This window comes from Lampetra planeri, chromosome 5 (assembly GCF_965212315.1).
Source record: "Lampetra planeri chromosome 5, kcLamPlan1.2.h2, whole genome shotgun sequence".
Classification (NCBI taxonomy): Eukaryota; Metazoa; Chordata; class Hyperoartia; order Petromyzontiformes; family Petromyzontidae; genus Lampetra; species Lampetra planeri.
The window spans coordinates 5771319-5790636 of record NC_136111.1 but is presented as its reverse complement, the minus strand read 5'-3'; the positions used below and the strand labels follow the sequence as shown (position 1 = coordinate 5790636).

Below are 19318 nucleotides of genomic sequence, written 5' to 3'. Positions count from 1 at the left end.
CCAGGAGATCATCGGTGCAGACAGAGAAGCCCGGCTTGGCGCTCGTATTGGACCAAAGACACAAGTATCAGAAATGTTTGAGTCAACAATTCGATCAGCAGCAGCAGCAGCATCAGCATCATCAGCAGCAGCTGCCGATGCCACAGCAATCAGTGAAGCGACATCAGCAACAAGCGCCGGTTAACGGGCAGCGAGAGCACCAGCTGAAGCAGCAGCAGCAGCAGCAGCAACAATTAAAGCAACGGGGGGAGCGACAGCTGAAGCGGCAGCAGCAGCAGCAACAATTAAAGCAACGGGGGGAGCGACAGCTGAAGCGGCAGCAGTGGCAGCTGCCACAGCCTCTTAGGAGCAGCGATCGAGGAGTCTCGCCCAGACCTCGCAGAGTCGTTCTGTCCACTCGGACCCCACGGGACTTGCGGCCGCAGTCCTCGCTGGAGGAGCACGAGGAGGGATATGACAACGGGGAGGAAGAAAAACACCGGCCGGAGGAGGAGACAGGAGGGGATGAAGACGTGGAGATGCGGGGCCTGATTGAGAAGGGCAACGATGAAGAGGATGATGATCGAGAAGATGACACCGAGGACGGTTACGACGAGGTCAAGGAGGTACAGAATAAGGCGATGGAGGAGGAGGAGCCGGTGGCAGTGCTGGATGAGGTGGACGGCCAGAAGACAACCATAACGGATTTGGTAGACGAGCCAGCGGTGGACAAGAAGGCGGTGACCAAGAAGGTGGACCAGGAAGAGGCTGACAAGGTGGTTGACACCGATGCGCTGGTGGAGCAGGAGGACGTGATGTTTGACAAGGGCGGCGAGGAGGCGGCAGTGGCCCCGGGAGCAGGCGGGGAAACGCACCACCACGGGGCGAGCGGCAAGGAGGCTGCGGACAGACCCGACGCTGCGGCCGATCACGAGGAACCTGCGAAGAACAGCGGTGAGCTGGAGACCGAGAAAGTGGTGGGGCCATTTGAACGCGAAGGCCTTTTGAGCGCGCCGAGTCACCGACGAGCGAGCGGCAGGAGCAAGGGCAAGGCCAGGAGGAGAAGTCGCAGCGCCGCACCGCAGCAGCAGCAGAAGCAGCAGCAGCAGAAGCAGCAGCAGCAGAAGCAGCAGAAGCAGCAGCAGCCCTCACGGCGTCCCCACCGAGGAGAGTACCCTGCCTGTGACAGCGAGAGCCGCTGGGTGTCCGATCGCGACACGGCCTTCGACATCACCGGGATGCGAGTCCGTGTACTGGGAGAGCTGTCCTTAAGTTCTTCTTCTGCATCATCATCATCATCGTCGTCGTCGTCATCCCAACCGTCTTCGACGTCGGTCAAGCAGTATTTCTACGAGACGCGCTGCAAGCCGGCGGCGGCGGCGGCGGCGGGCACCGGGATTCGGAGCCGAGAGGCGCCCTCCAGGTTCGCCTCCGGAACGGGGACCGGCTCCGCGTGCCGGGGAGCCGACGAGCTCCGCTGGAGGTCGCAGTGCAAGACGACGCAGTCGTTCGTGCGCGCGCTCACCGAGGACGCGCGTGGTCGCCTGGCGTGGCGGTGGATCCGGCTGGACACGGCGTGCGTGTGCACGCTCACGCGGCGCTACGGAGGCGCGTGAGACGTACACGCGGAACACTCACACGCTCAACCCCCCACCAACCCCCCACCACCCCCCCCCCCCTCCCAAAACGGTGTTGCCTTCGTGCGGATGAGGTATGCGCACTCGTGCACGGTGCACAGTTTTCAGATGCATTTATTAGGTGTAGCCCTGTGAGCCGTGCGGCTCTTGAATCGGGTGAGACCGCAACAAACAAAAAACATGAACAAGAAACATCTTAAAGTGACTACGCGCAAACAGAAAAATGCAGGGGGAAAAACAGCAAAATCTTCCAGAAAAAGCACCGTATATCAATGCTGCTGCGTGCTAAAAATCCCAGTGGGATGCAAGTCACAGAAACGTCTTCCTTCAACAGCAAAAAATGTGAATGGATGCTCTCCGGCATGTTTTGCGTTTCACGACGACGGGGACCGGTTCGTGCGTGCGTGCTGCACACAGCCCGCGGTCGTCACCAGCTCCACAGAGCCGACAAGGCAACACGTGTGGCCGGTTTTCAGCATTACTAGCACAGTATTTCCACCATCGTTGCCTGCTGCTGCCATGTATGCCCCAAGGTGCTTTATGTGGGTTCACTGGCTTTGTTCCCACACTGCCCAAGCCGTGAGATCGCGACTTGCTTTCAAATACCGAATCGTTACCCTCCACCACCGGCGTGCCTCTGCGCAACGAAGAGGGGCGTGGATCATCCTCCGTTGGCTCGAGGACATCGTCAGCGGTAACGGGTTCCGTCCGATGCTCGTGTGAGCAGGACACACTTTGACAAAGAGAGACCTGAAGGATTCCTTTATTTGCTCTCGTATTGGCGGCGTCAATGCTGGCGTCACTGGGCGTGTGAATGCACGCACGTGAACACAACTAAACAGGTGCGCGGTCACAAAGTACGGTCGTATTTTAAACGACGCCAGAAAAGTAAATGGCGAGCGTCAATTTTTAATGAGTTAAGATTAATAACGGGATCGCAGTCAGTTAGGATCGTGGGTTACAGTAGAGTTATAGGGTTATGTGTTGGGACTCCGATTAATTTAGGCAAATGGTTGGAGTTTTGGAAAAGAATACTGTATTTGGTTATCGTGTTATGGCAAGGCTTAGGAGGTAAGCATGTAAGGATTTGTGCTTGACTATTGTAGTACCAGGAGCTATGCAAAGGAGTAGCGGGAATTAGGTATAGGTTGGTTCTAGTTAGGTTAGGGTTGCGTACTAAATTAGGTTTACGGAATGCAGCATGATGTGGCTGTGTTTGGATTCGTTATTGATCATTCGTGACTAAATACAGCTCACCTCCGTGCACTTCCACATCGGTTTGCAACGACATTCTAAGACGTTTTCACACTCGCCTATTGACTCCTCCACATGGTCGCATGACCCCACCGCCCCCCTATAAGCTTCCATATGTTACTACCGCCCCCGCCCAACACAACTTCTAAATCGTTCCCACACGATGTCACCTTCTTAAATATGAACGGACTTCCAAGCTCATTTAAATCGTCATCATCAGGTCGTGATTCTATCCACGGCTGGATGAAGGCATTCCACAACTTTTAAAAATAGCAAACTCATTTCTTTAGAACAGTTTTTTTTGCGTTTTAGTTTGCTGCACTACCCCCGCACCCTCCGGATTAGCACGGTTGGCTACGTACGGTGCGAAATAAGTTCAGCATTCATACGAACGTGAAAATTGAACTCAGGTGTTGGAGGGGTATCAAGTTTTACTCTTAGATGACCCGGTTCATCATCCCAATTCATCGAAGGGGTGGGGAATGACAGAGCGATACTTTTACAGCATGAGAAGCTGAGAGATTTTCGCAGCAAATAAAAAAGTGACATTCATCTAAACCCTCGAAAATTTCTCGTTAGAGATTATGGGGATGAAATAGTATTTTTTTCCCTTTACATCACAGCTGGATTCTCAGGAAATACGTTTTTTAATTCAAAAAAATTGTGGAATAATTGCCTTGGAAGCCAGTCACTTGTTTTGCCTCTAAGCTCTTTCACCAAACTAACACGAACTTAACCAACTTGAACACTAACATCGCTCAAACACTGAATGATCGAATCCTATTGCCAGCACTGCACTACTTACAACACTCACACTTACCACACTGGACTTTAACCCCATTTCTTACCTCAACAATATCCATAACTCTTTCTGTAACCTTAATTATAGCTCTTACATTACTGTATTCTCTTGGGACCTATAACCACAGCTTTACATGCAAGCCTATCCTAACAAGGTTAATAACATCCCTCTCATAGCTATTACACTTAGCAAAGCCCGAACGCTAACAGTTGCAGTATTGTTGATGTAAATATTGTATCGTTAATAGGTGGGTGAATGTTTAATATTTCATATAGAGTTTGGGACAAGTCTTGCACGAGGAGTCTAGGTAGGCACGTGTGTACATAAAATATTGGGGTTAGATATCTGACTGAGGACACATCAAATGTAATTATTACATCTATGAGGTTTTTACAGCAATAAGATATTGGATTAGGACCAATATTATGCACACGGAATCATTGTACTGTACTTTAATGTGCTGTCGTGGGATAATGTGCTTGTCAGAGTGTGTGCCTTGCACAAACTCAATGAACAACCGAGTATATGGTGTACATCATATTAAAAGGTAACCTATTTACGAGTTTATTTTCAATGAAAAGAAAACAAATGTCAGATTGTATATATATTTAAGAAGAAAAAAAAATCCCATGGCACAAGTGTGCTGTGTTGTTACATTTATACTACTCTCATAATGTGCACAAGGCAAGCACCGAGCACCACCTGAGTACTTGGCTTACATTTACAATGAAGCCCTGCGTAATGATGAACATGAGGGTACCAGCGGAGCGCATCGATGATTCCCCAATGGACCCCACCCACGAGTCTACGCGGTGACCCAACTGCGCAGCGAATTTGTGCGTGCAAGAGAACTCACTGGTGGTTCTCACCCCGTAAACAACACGGAGGTCGCCGGGAAGAACCTTGCGAATGTTTAAATATCAACATCTTCCTTTCGACCGAAATATTTTTCCTACTGCAAAGTTGCTGTTTTTTTTTTGTACATTTTGTAATGATTTGTGTAAAGCAATGCGTGATGTACAATTAAATAAATAAGTAGTATTGTCACGAATTGTGGTCGGATGTTGACTTATTGAAAATAGTGCGTGGGAAATGATCACACAATATATAGACAATGGATTTATTTTAATACTGCGGCAAGAGTGGACGTTCAAAATTGTTTCATTAAAAAAATCTATATGGATAATTAAGGCTTCCAAAAATTATGGTTTGGCCAGGGACAAGTCCCAGTTTCAGAATATCTGTCACGGTATCCCAAATCTACAGCAAGACTCTCGATTATCCGAGCTCATGACGGGGAGGACGGCCGCAGATCATTCAAAATCGTGGATAATCTGAAAACATAAATTTACTCTCGGATCTCTGTGACAAAAACACTAATATGGGTATAAATCACGTTTAAGTGAAGAGTCCTAAGTGGATCGCAAGGCCACTCCCAATAAAAATCAAACTCCGTCCACTTAAGTGAAGATATGCAACTCCTGTACTGTTGAGGCGATCACGTGGATTTGGGATTTACCGGAGCAACATATTTGTTTGGTTTATGCACGTGATTTATCATGAACATTCCCAAGATCAACAATGCTATAACTTTTTTTAGATGATTAATTTGGGCGTATGGGAAAATTCACGAGTTATTAATTGATGTCAAAATCTCAGGCGCGTGGTTAATCCGCCAATCAGATAAACAGTACGCGGATAATTGAGTCTCCTGGACAGTAGAACCCCGCTCAACAATGTTAATTGCTTCAAACGAAACCGATCGTTTAGTGATTTGGTCATTAAGTGGGTATAATAAATGTTAAAGTCTTAATGCGTTCTGATAGCATCGAAACTTACCCTTTTTCACCCAAAAAAACGTACTTAAAATTTTTTTTTACAATAGATATAAATACATAAAGATACTAACAACATTGTAAAGACATGTTTAAAGAAACATGGTTAATCAATGCATTCATTAACATTTACTGTACCCACAACAACCCTTTGTTAACAAGGGAATGGTCGGTAAGCGAACACTTTGGGCTCTATGGAGTCCCGGTCGTTAAGCGATTAGTCGTCAAGAGGGGTTCTACTCTCCTAGCCATCTCGCTGATCAGACGTTTGGTGCGTTTACAGGCACGCGTTGACATCACGTTGTTTTATGTTGTTCATTCAAAATCAACACGTTTTAATATTGTGGTGGACACATTTCTAAATTATTTTTTTATTTTACCAGGTAAGGCCCACTGAGCTATAAGCTCTTTGTCAGAAGCAACCCTTGCCACAAATGATTGCTCAACGAAAGTGGGCTCATCATCATCATTATCACGTGCAAATTCATAAGCAGACAAAAATACTCGAAACGCGTGTTGTTGCCGATTCTAAAATGTCGAGGTAACAACCGAAGGACCCGGAGAAAAATCCACGCGACCACGGGAAGAGAGAGAAAGAGAAACACCGCAAACTCCAAATGTACAGCAGGGGCAGTCGAGGGGTCGGGATCGAACCCAGGGCCAACGTATGTATATGCCAACGGAACGTTGTGAAGAATGATTCTCGCAGCTGAGATAACATGAGCGATTACTTGTGACAAATACATATGCGAGCAGTCTTAAATGGTCAGAGTTCTCCAGCACAGAACTCGAGTACAGTATGTAGGTGTCCATAGCATGGTAGACCTCGAACTATCACTGAACCTCAAACGAAGTATTTGAATACATTGGATTAACAAAACAATAATAATAACCTTGGTTGAGCACGAAACATCCAGTATGAAATTGCTTGAGCGTAGTGTTGGAACTGACTGCAGGTGCAAGACACGTTACTATTGGAGGCCCAAGCAGCCAATGGATGCGAACAGAGTAGGCATCACAACAGGTGCCCTGTGTTGCTTGCCTGTTTTGAGGGCACTTTTAGGGCGGTTGGTGACTCTTCTTGCCATATACGTAACACAAGAGTTTAACTTTCTTATCTGTTGTTTTGTTGATTTATTATTTGAAACTTCAGTTCTCCCAGAGGACTCAAACCTACTCTCAAAACACTTTACAGCAGACTTGTTTTTATTATGGTTCGCTTTCAGTAATTGCCCCTTTGTATGAGATCCTGGGCCGAAAACTGATAAACAGCTCGTAATGAAATTGGGTTCTCAAGTGTAATGAGTGGATGGTCTCCACTGGGTCACCGTTGACTGCACTTTATTTGTATACATTCTAGGTTTTGAGAAATCGAAACGTTATGTTGATGCGTGCCACTAACACGTGTCTAAGTAGCAGGACGCATGGGGAAGTGCTTCCCCTAGTGTGAACGAGGTGGCGTGAAGAGATCTCAAGAAGCCATGCTGTCACATCCGCCGTCTGTGGAAAGTTCTCCAACGGCTCTACAACCCTAATCCGAACGGTTTCTTCATCTCATTCCATGATTCCCATCGCACCATCGGGATAACATTGGGGATACAAATACAAAAATAACAAATACAAATGTGAGCGTGTACCACTTTTTAAAATGTTTTTTTTTATTTACGATCTGTAGCTTTGCATCAAAATGTGAAAAACGTGAAGAAAATCAAGGTTATTAATCAACACTAAGGAGAGATGGTCAAACATTTGTAAAGCCCCAATTGAATTCGGAAGACCCTAATGGTTGTTCTTTTCTTAGCGCATATATACACACATACATTGAAACATATTTACAGAATACAAAAAAATCAGTCCGACAGCTCTGCTTATTTCTAGAGTTGACAATATAAAGTTTACGATGAAAACTGCGTTCAACTTAGAAATACATTTTTTTTACACAAGCTTTGACGTATGCATGATGTACGTCATCTAATTCGATGCAAGCTCTTCAAACTTGATCACTCTTGAGAATGGACACACCAATGTTAGTGGCAAATTGGCAATTCACTAAATGGCTACAAATGTTATTTATTATATTACACATTCATTGCATCTCTATTACAATCACTGCGAATTGTAAATGTACGTACGTAAAGATGCATATGGAAATACTTTCAATATCTAGTTCACAAAACATTTTGACCGCCGCTGCCTTTCATGCAAGGCATTGTGCAATTATGTCAAACATGACGTTTTACATTTAAATGTACAGATTGTATTCAGCTATATTTTAGCAATGTTTCAAGAAACTCTAGTTTTGGAGGTTATTATTTCATTAAACAATGCCATTAAATTTGTATGCATTTCCCAACCCATATATCTCACAAAGGTCCAGATGTCTATTTTTAAAAATCTCTGTATCTGGTAACCCAGCTAGACTGCAAACGCCAAGCAATTGTGTTGCACTTCTGCTGTAGGTGGAGACCACAATCATCTGAAATTTGTACCATAATTACGCAATCAATAATCAATTTCCATTACTCTGCTACGTTGAATATTGACGCTTCGGGTGATACATGATGGCCAACATTGTCATACAAAGAAGCAATTGCCTATTGAGTTTCACATATACGTTTAGTGTCCACGTTACAGCAGACATTGCACTCTGATTAACAGAAATGCCGCCACAGATATTATTTTAACAGCCACAAGCAGGATCACCAACACCGATGAGCGGAAGAGTGTGACGCGCTGCTCTCTGCGCCAAAAGACAAATGTGCAATGATGTGCTGACAGATGGAAGCTTTTTTTTGCGAGCACTATCGCATGGCGTATTCGGGACTCAAGTGGCGAATGCAGCAAAGCTATTTAGAAAACAGAACCCCCCCCCCCCCCACGACAATATAACACTTGACTATCAGCCCTGGCAATACGTTCACAACTCCACACTTCACTCTACCACCAATACCCACCAGCCCAGTTTACCATGCCTGGCCAAATGTGGATACACTCAGCGGTCAATGCAAAACAGACGAAGCCATGTACGTACAATTTTCCACTCAATGCAACATTTTAGTTTTACCGTTGACAACAGTGAACCAAGGCGCTCTATAAATATAAAATAACATAGCCAGGGATAAACAACCAACAATGGAGATCATATTCTTAAGTCAACAATGGAGACTTGCTCCTTTGCAAGATTTCCGTGATTTGCTTTGGAATTACTTTACACGTGGTCCTTTGTGACCTCAAGTCCGTTTTGGTTTTGCATCTAGCATTTCCTTGTGACCAGTGTTATAGTTTTGATATCTCTGCTTGAAACTATTTAGTTCTTGAGCAAGGCCAACTGGTTTTGAACTGTTGAAATTATCATTACACGTCTAATCTCCCGAGGGTTAAAGAGGTCAACTTGACCTGGCAAGTACATGCCACTTGATGCCAGGAAGTAACCACTGGTTAAGAAGTTAATCGGTTCCATTTTGTACTTGGAATTGTATCCACTGGCTGAGAACCACAAATGGACATGGATGGTCAAGGGAGATGGTGACACTGAGTTTACATTTGCTTAAGTAACTTGTTGTTGAACAGATTTTGTTTGTTTGTTTGTTTCAGACATGCATTGTATTAACATTAAAACGGCATTAATACCAACATTGAAGTCCAGAGAAGACGGCCATGTCAGCAGACAGATCACAGATTTAAAAAAACACAGCACGACAATAAATCCGTACAAACATCGACACTTCACACAATTCAGGGCAATGAGATGCTTCAACTTCCAGCCTTTATAAACGTTACTTTTAATCTTTTGTGTCGCAAGCCATACCGAGGCTGGCAACGTAATACATTTGGCTGCTGTGCATATGCAAGGCAATGTAAGTGCCACCTGGTTTCATGAGCTTTTCCTATGATGTCTGATAGGCTTATTTATTTATTTACACCAGTGTGTCATTTGACAACGAGACGTTAATGGTGAACAACACATTTTGGGTATACATTCAAAATACAACCAAAAGGCAGTCAGGAAACGTTGTGTTGAGACGTAAAAATATTGCATATTATGGGTCGTTGAACAAGGTTTTGAAGGTTGCCACGTTCAAAATTGCACTTTAAAAGCATGGAATCCCAAAAGTTTGCGAAAATTGCCATCTCAAGCTCGTAACGTCGCTTAAAATGTGAAGGAAAAAATTCTCGTAAAAAAAACGATACTCATAAGATCCATAAACAATATTACCGCACCTTTCTAACCTAGAGGACATCCTTGCAGCTGCAATAGGTACCCACGCTCATGTTGAAATTTTACGACAGATTTACTTAACGTGCAACTTCTAGCAGAACCTGTGCTACATTGATGTATTTGGTGCATCGCACAATAGACGAATACATTGTCGTTGGGTTCAAAAGCGCCAGAGAATCTCATTCATTCATGCCAGGAGTTGAAATGAGTGTGAAATGCTGATTTCTTTTCCTTTTAAATTCCTTACAATACTAATATACACAGCAGTCACGATGGTGGTTACCGATACGACGCTACCCCCGTCTCACAAGTACCAACTACGAATTAATATTTTTTTAATATCAAAAATACATTTACTTAACAAAACGCAAGTTGGAAATTGTGCAGTTTCGTACCGATTGGAAACAAAAATATACGATGGTGAACAACGGTGTGATTCAGTTTGAAAAGTGACGGGAACAAAACATTCAACAATTGTCCACTTCTTAACATGGGCACGGATTCACACGAGGGATTGTTGCCAATAAATCAGGTTAACACAGCAAAAGGATCATCTTGTAGGGATAAAACAAAAATTAGATTGGGGTAGAACCTAGGGTTAAAGTATGGATCGTGGTTCGTACTAGAATCAGGGGTTGGTCTCGAATTAGTGTTTGAACAAGAACTAGAATTAAGTCTCTTATTAGCAATTGGGTTCAGGGTTAGGGATATTTAATGGTTTTGGATGAAGGAAAATGTTAGTTCAGGTTGTGGCACAGATTAGGATTGACACTAAGATCATGGTTTGTCAAGAGTTAATGTGCAGACTGTAGACGGATAGGCCTAACTTAAAAATATTCCATGTGTCAGTGTTGGTCTTTACCGCATAACATGGGGGGTCATCGTTGGAATCTTCACTGCGAGATCACTTGTTCATAACAGAACCATTAATTTCAGTGACAATCGCAGCTAAGTGCGTCATGGACATTCGTGATGCACCAGCTCCCTATAGCACGAGTAGTCTGCACATTTGCTCTATGCAAACTAACAACACATTGATGAGTGTGCTCACCACCAGGCCGCCCACCACTGGAAGCATATGCAAGATAATAAAACAAAATTCAGCCCATAACAAATTACTCTATACACAGTACAGTGTAAGTTTTTGAGGGTGTGCTGTATCGGGTTTATCGCGTGTTGTTCGGCATGAGGTTCGATGTTTCACCCACGTGATAGGAAGCCTCTTGATGAACTTCAGGAACGGAGGAAGCTCCCAGCACGTGGAGCAAAACATTGGACATCATGCCGAACAAAACACAATACAACCTGAAAACATACCGAGTATGGTGGTCTCAGCTATTGACTATACTACCGAAAAAAATACATGAGTCGTTTGGGTTACATTTATTTCACTACACATGCATAGATTGCATATTGGACATGAAACACAACTCAAAAGCAACGTGGAGTGCTAAATCATAAAAACCTCTGCCAAAAAAATAAAATAAATGCATTTGCCTGCAGCTCAAGTCTGTTTTTGCATTGCTTCGTAGAACTGCATTTTTATTTGTTTGTGCTATTTACAACAAAGTACCTGTGTTCTGTGGGATGCAGAGACATTCCAGCTAAACCCACTTACATCAGGAATTGAGAAATTTGACTTTGCACCCAAAAATATAGAGTTCACCCGACAGAAAATGAGTATAAATACTGTGGATTAATGTCAGCCGGGTCTGTCCAGGTCTGTGACCCAGAAAATATTTCCACACCCGGCACTCCACATCCAAGTATACCTCTCAATATGGCTGTTGCTACTAGTCACCGTGGCTCACGCCGACTTCAGAAAATATTCAGCGTGTAATTAATCTCTGATCAATACACACATGACTGTATAACAGAACATAAAAATGGGTATAAATTAAATTAAAAAAGCATGGATATGGTAAACGAAATATAACGTCTTTATTTTTGTTTGGGAGCCTCAATAACTCCGTTTACACCTACATGTTACATTAGGTAAAACCAGCTGTGCTCTAAGTATTTCCAAATCAATGCAAATCAGGATCTCAATCTGTTTTTTCTGAAGAGGTGGCTCATGAATGATGTGCACCGGCAAAGAAAGGTTTGACGGAAATGGAGTAGATCACACTGGTGCGTTTCCGACTGTTTTTTTTTTTATAATCTAACCTATGCCCAAGTTGATTGATTTTATTTTCCCTGCAGTCTTTGTGGTCTCGGGCAGGCCCAGCAACTACGGGTAATGTCATTGATTTTGATACATTTATAAATCTGTCATCATGTGGCTTATTGACATGGGCATAAGCAATGATGGGAAATTAAATCAGCCAAACAGGCAGTATGGGGTCAACTCATATCATCATCCCTCCAGGATTGATAAGGTGGTTGTCCTATAGGTATAGGTTATTTAGCCATAGGAATATGGAATTTGTATAAATGGCTCATGGCCACCCATGCTGATAGATGAGTGCTACCCCAATGCTTGTTTGGGTAGAAAGACCGTTTGATTTGGAAATTACAGAGCAGAATGGGAGGTTGCATTTGGAACATTTCCGAGTAAATCCAGTCCTCATGACGTTTCGGTAAAAGGGGACTGAAAAAAACTCACGATTTTACATCAATTAAATTTAATCAAATTTTACTGCAAATAACATCAATGCACCACTCTTTGGATAGCAACAAGTGCCTTGATGCAATGTCATGTGCTATTACTTGGACAGAAACGTGGCCGATGAGGTTGTTGGAGGACTCAACTCTGGAATGTCAAGTCAATAGCTTTTTGCGTATTTTTTTGGCGGACGGGAGTAAGCTGGGGTGACCAGGGGAAACCCCCACACGTAAGTGCCGCACTCAAATTCTACTGCACAGACAGGATAACGAATTGTTTTGTGGTATTCTACGGGCTCCACCACATTGTCCCGCAGGTGGGTGGCATGATCCGCACCTCCGATTAACACGGTTGGCCATGTACGGTGCTAAAGAAGTTCAACGTACAGTAAAGCCTTGGCTTGCGAGCATAATTCGTTCCGGAAACGTGTTTGCAATCCAAAGCACTCGTATATCAAAGCACTCGTATATCAGTTGTGATCACGTGACGCTCGGCAGACAAAGCGTATACACGTACTACTCATATTGCAAGACCTCGCTCGTTTATCAAATTAATATTTATTTTAAATTTTTGCTCGTCTTGCAAAACACTCGCAGACCAAGTTACTCGCAATCCAAGGTTTTACTGTACATACGGACACGATCCACCCATCCCTAATTCAAGTGACTGTAATTACACACTGGTGTGCCATCACCACCACACAGCTGACAAAATAAGGCATCCAAGTAGTTTGGTGGGCTCATAATTCCCTTGGAGCAAAAGAAGAAGAAATCAAGTACCATTGACATGATGGTTTCAACACCCTCTCCTCCTGTCACTTGTCTTTAAACAGGATCACACAAATGTCTGATGCCACTGCGTGGGTTTTCACGGCTGTGCCGTTGAACTCTCCAGTGTGCTTTCGGGCCGTGCCACGTGTTGTTCAGCCAAGTTCTGCATTTCCGTTTCTGAAGACGCTCCCAGCATGTGGAGAAAAAACGTCGGACATCACGCCGCACAACACACGGGAAAAAAACCCCCCAAAAAACACATTGGTGAGCGGTCAAGATTGACGGTCCCAGCAACAAAAACAATCGGCTGTTTGCGTTACATTTATTTCAAGACACTTTGCATATATTGACTATCAAACGAATGAAAAATCCACACTCGGCGGCAACAACATGAAGGTGCAGCTGTTTTTGTGGCTGTGGCGAGCGAGGCAATGGAGAGACGCATGCTTCTGCCGTTTTCCTTTTCTGCCTTGGAAAAGTCCCCAAACGCATAATGATTACTTGCGTCAGGGTCAACACAGGCACTGGGGAGACAAGAGGAGGCTGGGCATGCATGAGGCTGGGCATGCAGGGAGCTGGCTGCACGGCTCCACCACCGGCTGATGTCAACCACTGCAAATTGATGCGCACCGACATCACTTGCCTTAGCTATTTATCCAGGTTAAAAGTTGGTATATTCGCACATGATGATGGCATACATAAGTGGTGACACTTTAAAACTGAACGAAGCTGTCCTGCGTCGCGATTTTTTTAATTGATAATGGGTGTGTGAGTACGTGCCGCGGGATTAATGTTGAACCCAACTCATCCAATACAGATTCATCTCATGAGGAAGCCACCTTGACGTGCAAGCAAAGTGAGTGTACAATGATTCCAAATAATAATAAAAAATTGCTATAAACCATAAAAATAACACCCGCTGAATATTGTATTCTTGTATATCTCACGATTATCCAGTAATCAATTATTTACAACTACAACCGAGCTTGAGCGGAATGCTCGATTAGCTGTTGGTTGCATTTCTTTTATGCACATCTATTAATTGGAATATCTCGCTGTGTGTCTGCAGTATAGTAATAGTGGCTATGCCTGATAACCTAGTATCTGTGTACGCTTTGTGCGTGTGCACAAATGTTAACAATCACCTCTTAGCCGTGAGTGAATATGTTACGGTTAGCACTGTCCGTTACAAATCCAGTAAAGCCGGCTTGATTCCTGTTAATGCATGGGTCTCCCCTATGTCAATTCAGATTGAAAGAAATTACTACCATGAACATTAAGTACTGTGTTTGAGACAAATCCCCAGGTGTGCATGGGATTTACCCCACCATCTCATGTGCCGTACAGTCCTTAATGTTCTAATTTAAAAGCCTTCGTCCCGACGTACATGTACGCACATCTGATTGCATGTGCATTCATGACCGACATCCGTGTATGTCACAAATAGCCACACGATCATGGTTTTGGTCACACCATCCCACCACAAACATGTGCTAATCTGGATTACATAGGTGCTTGCTGATATCACTTGTCCCAACCAGTCGATTGGGCTCAACAGGGCACCTTAGACAAAATGTGTGGGTGTGCTCGTCCGTGTTAGGTCTCCGTGTCACCAGCTTGTTGCTGCTGCTGCTGTTGGGAGGCCTCCGACTGGCTGAACAGCCACGGCGTCACGGGCTCGGGCACCGCTTCCGTATCCCGAATCACGTGCACGGCGTCGCCGCTCACGTTAATCAGACACTGGGCCTGCGAGGATGAGGAGGATGAGGAGGATGAGGATGAGGAGGAGACGGGCGGCAAGCTGACAGCCTCACGCCACTCAGGCATGTTCCGCTCACGAGGCAGGTGGCACGGAGACACATGACACTCGCACGCACTTCATGTAAAAGGTATTTCTCGGAGCAATTGTTGAGGATGACAACAAAAAACTTTTTGTACGCCGAAACAAAACATGAAGCCAAACGACCACTCTCTGCTGTATAATGTTGTTTTGTTTTATTTGCTCGATCGTGTTTGCTTTGTCTGGCCCGCATCTCTCCTAAAATTACCTCATTCGTGCTCTTTTGTTAACAAAATGTTGATGTTTGTTCTTTAAGCACTTATTTTGCCCTGCACCTCTGACACGTTGTTACATCGCTGCCTGTTCCTCCGTACTAATCACTCTGATGGAGCTGTTCTTGTTCTGTGCCGATGCGCCACCCCCATCTCCCTTGGAAGCTATCTGGGTAACACCGTCTAAACAGGACATTCTGTGTAACAAATAAATATTGATCGATTGCTTTTCAGGGCGTACCACAATACAATCCGTCCGTAAGACAGCTACAGAGCATCGTGTGCTTTCAGATAGGCTTCTGCGGCCGTCTGGAACGCTCTTCCTTCCAATATTAGGAAGCCACTGGAGCTATGTACTTTTAAAAACTCATTTCTTTAAGAGCTGCTTATTGCGTTTAGTTTGTTGCCCTTCCCCCACACCTCCAATTAGCACGGTTAGCTACGTACGGTGCGAAATAAGTTCTACACATGCATACATCCAGCACGACTGTGAAAAACCTCCATAGAAGCCTTTATTCAGACTAACAACTGGCTGGTGTGTATAAGTAGAGGTTTATCTCTATTTTATTAACAACCAACCAACCAACCCGCCCCCCCCCGACCACCTGCCCACCATTCCGCAAGAATTGTCCTCTCGTATAGGTGCACTTTATTCTACGAGCCTGCCAGGTGGAACAAACAGTGGGCAGGTGGAGGGGGTCGCCCCGCCTGCACGCACCTGGTTCTTGTTGGGGTTCTCCGAGAAGACGCACTCGCGCATGCGATACGAGACCACGGCGTTGCCGCCCAGCGAGGCCACGTGCGCGCGCACCATGGCGAACACCTCGGCGATGAACGTGTGCAGGAAGCCGCTCGCCCCTCCCTCCTGCGTCGGGACCGTCCGGGGTTATCCGGCGTGTCCAAGAGAGACGGACAAAGGAGACCGACGCAAGTGCTGACCGGTGGTTATCATCAGACACAGTGACAGACGTTTGCGTAACCGTGACAGTTACACATCGGAGAGTGACAAGGGGACGTGTCCCAAGTGAGCAAGTAAATCTCGACAGGAGCGGTGGCGGAGTGGTTAGCGCACTGCGCTATGAACCCAGCGAACCGATTTCGATGCCCAGCCGCGGCTCACTTCAGTGACATCCGAGCGCGATATCTGACCCAGTCCTTGACCCCTCCCCCTCCCTTCACCACGGTCAAAAACCCCCCTGACCAAAAAGACGAAGGGGAGGTCGTAATCCAGCAGCGGATTGACAAAAGGCTGCAAAACTTATTATTATTTTTTAATTATTGATAAGACAGTCACATGTGTATACACGACACTGGATGCTCAAGGCATAGAGGCTACTTAAACAGCCATTGTGTAGCCTGACATAGCAGGGTTCAAATTCCATGCCGCCGCAGCTTTCCATCTCAGGAACACCTGGGGTGGCGTGTCCTTACTGAACGCAGCACCAAATGGGACATTTAGACCTCTGTCAAAAATGTCAAAATACGTAATTCCATGAGATGTGGTATTCCTTAAACCCTTAAGCCTATCTAACCTTACGACTTGACCAACTCATTATGAACTTGGTTTCATACTTAATTGCAGCTTGAATTATAATGAGTAATTTTTGCGCTTTTTTATGAATAGAAATAAAAAGTCTAAGTAGAACCAATCATGGAAAAGGCAAAAGATGTGGATTGGCACATTTTTGGAGGTGAGGTATTCAAAAAGGATGTTTTGGAAGGAAAGTTGTTGGAAAAGAGGCCTTCAGAGGCAGAAAAAGGAAAAATGCTGCTTAACAATTTGTAGGAATGGGGCCATAAAGTAACATTAAGAAGAAGGATTAACATCGGATATAACGGTGGAAGTTTGAGCCGAAGACATGCCATTTATCAGATAGCTAAAGAAGATAATTTTTTTATCGAGTTTCAAATCTCGAGCAAGGGCCTACAGCGAGTGAGGTAAACAGCAGGAGTCAAAGGGTCAGGGTTTAGAAATCCCCTGCCAACCTCGCGAAGCGATGTCGTCTCGCGGATGAAGAACACGTTGATGATGCCCAGGTACTTGGTGATGCGGCAGCCGGGCAGGAAGGAGAGTGGCGTCATCTCCACCAGCGGGTGGGCCAGGGCACGCGACCCCAAGCGATGGCGCGACGGCCCCTCGCCGTACGGACTCACCCTCTCGCCACCTGCCGCTGTTGGACAACGAGCACCGAGAAGTTGGGGGGGGGGGGGGGGGGCAGTGGGCAGCGCAGGTGTCCAGGAGGATACAGTGAGTGAAAGGATTTTAGGGTTAATCAGAAAGAAGTGGAAGCAGTGGGGGGGGGGGGGGGGGGGGTCAAATTGAGGATTTGGTGTGTCGGGGGGAGGAGATAGCAGTTGCGGAGAAGAGTGCATGTCGGGAATATAGTTGCGTGAATTGAGAAATGAAAAGACTGAGAACGGAATGAAAGGGAAATACAAGGCCAAAGGTGGTGTGGCACAGTGCAGGGGAGCAGGCTTACAGAAGAACTGGATCGTTGAGGGGGTTTGGTTGGTGGATATGGGAGTAGTGGTATTCAAATTGAATGCAACACTCAAATGTGGAATTATTAGGATTCTGTTCCCATCTGAAATATATTGATACACGTGTCCACAGAGCTTGATGTTTCCCCCGGTTGCTTTGTTGTACCAGTTTCATCCTCATTTAGGATAATCAGCACTGTGTGGTGCATGCTTTTCCTGTGTCCATTAACAATAAACGCCATCAGTTCGTGGGCTTTTGCCTTGGGTTAAGGATTTCTCATTAGCATTGGTGTATTGAAGAACATTCTTACTAAATAGATCTCGGTGAGCACATGGACTACGCATCTATTTGCATTCAATTAGGTGGCTCCGTAAAGACGAGCACTCGGCACACTTGCTGCTGACAAAGTTTAAATATGCTTGGTGAGATAATCCCGATCAAGTCAACCCAGAATTTATTTTTTGAGGCATTAATATTGTGAAAGTGTGCGGTCTACTCTAAAGTGTATAGTTACGATCTTGAGACATTATTTACAAAAAGACGAGCGCTACCATATGCCAGATTGATCGGCCAAATCTCCAATGTTATCAATGACCAGTAACTAAATTGTGAGTAAAGATTTTGTTCCTAAAACAGTGAACCATAATGGGCTCTCACCTGCTTAACACAATACAATGTGGCCGCATCTGAAGGCGCTGCAAAGAAATAGTGGGCGTATCTATTTGTTGTAGAGAGGGAGTCAGTAGATAACAGAGGACAGGAGCAGGGGAGTCAACAGCATGGGAGGGCTGGGTAGAAGGGAGCTCGCGACCTCACAAGCGGGCAAGATGATGAAGATGACGACTCACTTTTCTGTCGAAACCACAACATACCAATCTCTAAAGTGAAGATCAATTGCAGCCGATGGGGGTAACAAGTAGCCACTTGTAAGGTTAAAACAGCTCCAGAGCTGTGAATTAACACGCACTCGGCGACGATCCTCACACATTTCACTCACAGCTGCTAGTTTAAAGGGCCAACATAGAACTACCCTACCACCATTGGTGTCTAACGGTGTGTTCACAGCTCTCCTGAAATGTTCAACAGCACAAACGCTCACCCTACCGTGCAGACAACCGCTCGCAAAGAAACCCCAAAATGCTTGCCCCCAATTAAGTGCAGCCTCTCTTACTCAAATAATGAAACAATGAAACAAAATATAAGCGTATATAAAAGCAACATGGAGAGAAAAAACCCCACAGAGCATGGGTAATGCCCCAGCCTACGGTGGTGGAATGGTAATGGAACAAATGGCCACCCTGCTTGGTGAGTGTAGGAAAAGGTGAGTGAACGAGTGTTGGAGTTGACAGCTGTAGAGGTCAACCTTAAAGAGAGCACACGTGCACAGGGTGGCAGCCAAGGCAAGGACAACCGAGCGGAGAAGGGAGGGAAAAAGATGCATGTGTGCAATCGCATCCTGCCCATATATTCAAACACGTGCGCACAGAAACACACTTGCAACCACTCTTTAACAGACAACGCACACAAACTCGCGCACACATTCATGCACGCACGTGGACGTTAAAGATTCTCTGATGTTAGTTCCAAGAGTAGGACATTATGTGTTTTTGGTGGATGGGTCCACATTTGCAAAATTAAAAAATTACCCACAAATATCAATTACTGTCATCTGTTTGCAGATTC

At 45.1% G+C, this 19318-nt stretch overlaps 2 protein-coding genes across 4 annotated transcripts in view; one reads left to right on the top strand and one right to left on the bottom strand.

Moving 5' to 3' along the window:
* The first annotated feature begins 325 nt into the window (after positions 1-325).
* Positions 326-1595, top strand: LOC144719198 (uncharacterized). The gene has a single exon (XM_078595092.1). It carries the CDS (start codon positions 519-521, stop codon positions 1593-1595), a length of 1077 nt encoding a protein of 358 aa, XP_078451218.1. The 5' UTR covers positions 326-518.
* A 5549-nt stretch (positions 1596-7144) lies between these two features.
* Positions 7145-19318, bottom strand: part of C2CD5 (C2 calcium dependent domain containing 5) — a 66727-nt gene continuing 54553 nt past the window's right edge. For all 3 annotated transcript variants that reach the window (XM_078594211.1, XM_078594213.1, XM_078594212.1), the window contains 4 exons: positions 17140-17324; positions 15872-16018; positions 14715-14847; positions 7145-13278 (listed from right to left, as the gene is read on the bottom strand). In XM_078594211.1, the coding sequence (XP_078450337.1) occupies positions 13199-13278; positions 14715-14847; positions 15872-16018; positions 17140-17324 (545 nt within the window). In that variant the 3' untranslated portion in view covers positions 7145-13198. The remainder of the gene's footprint in view (positions 13279-14714; positions 14848-15871; positions 16019-17139; positions 17325-19318) is intronic.

What these genes read in the sequence shown, in the direction of transcription:
- LOC144719198 (XM_078595092.1), top strand. Translation starts at nt 519, where the DNA reads ATGCGGGGCCTGATTGAGAAGGGCAACGATGAAGAGGATGATGATCGA.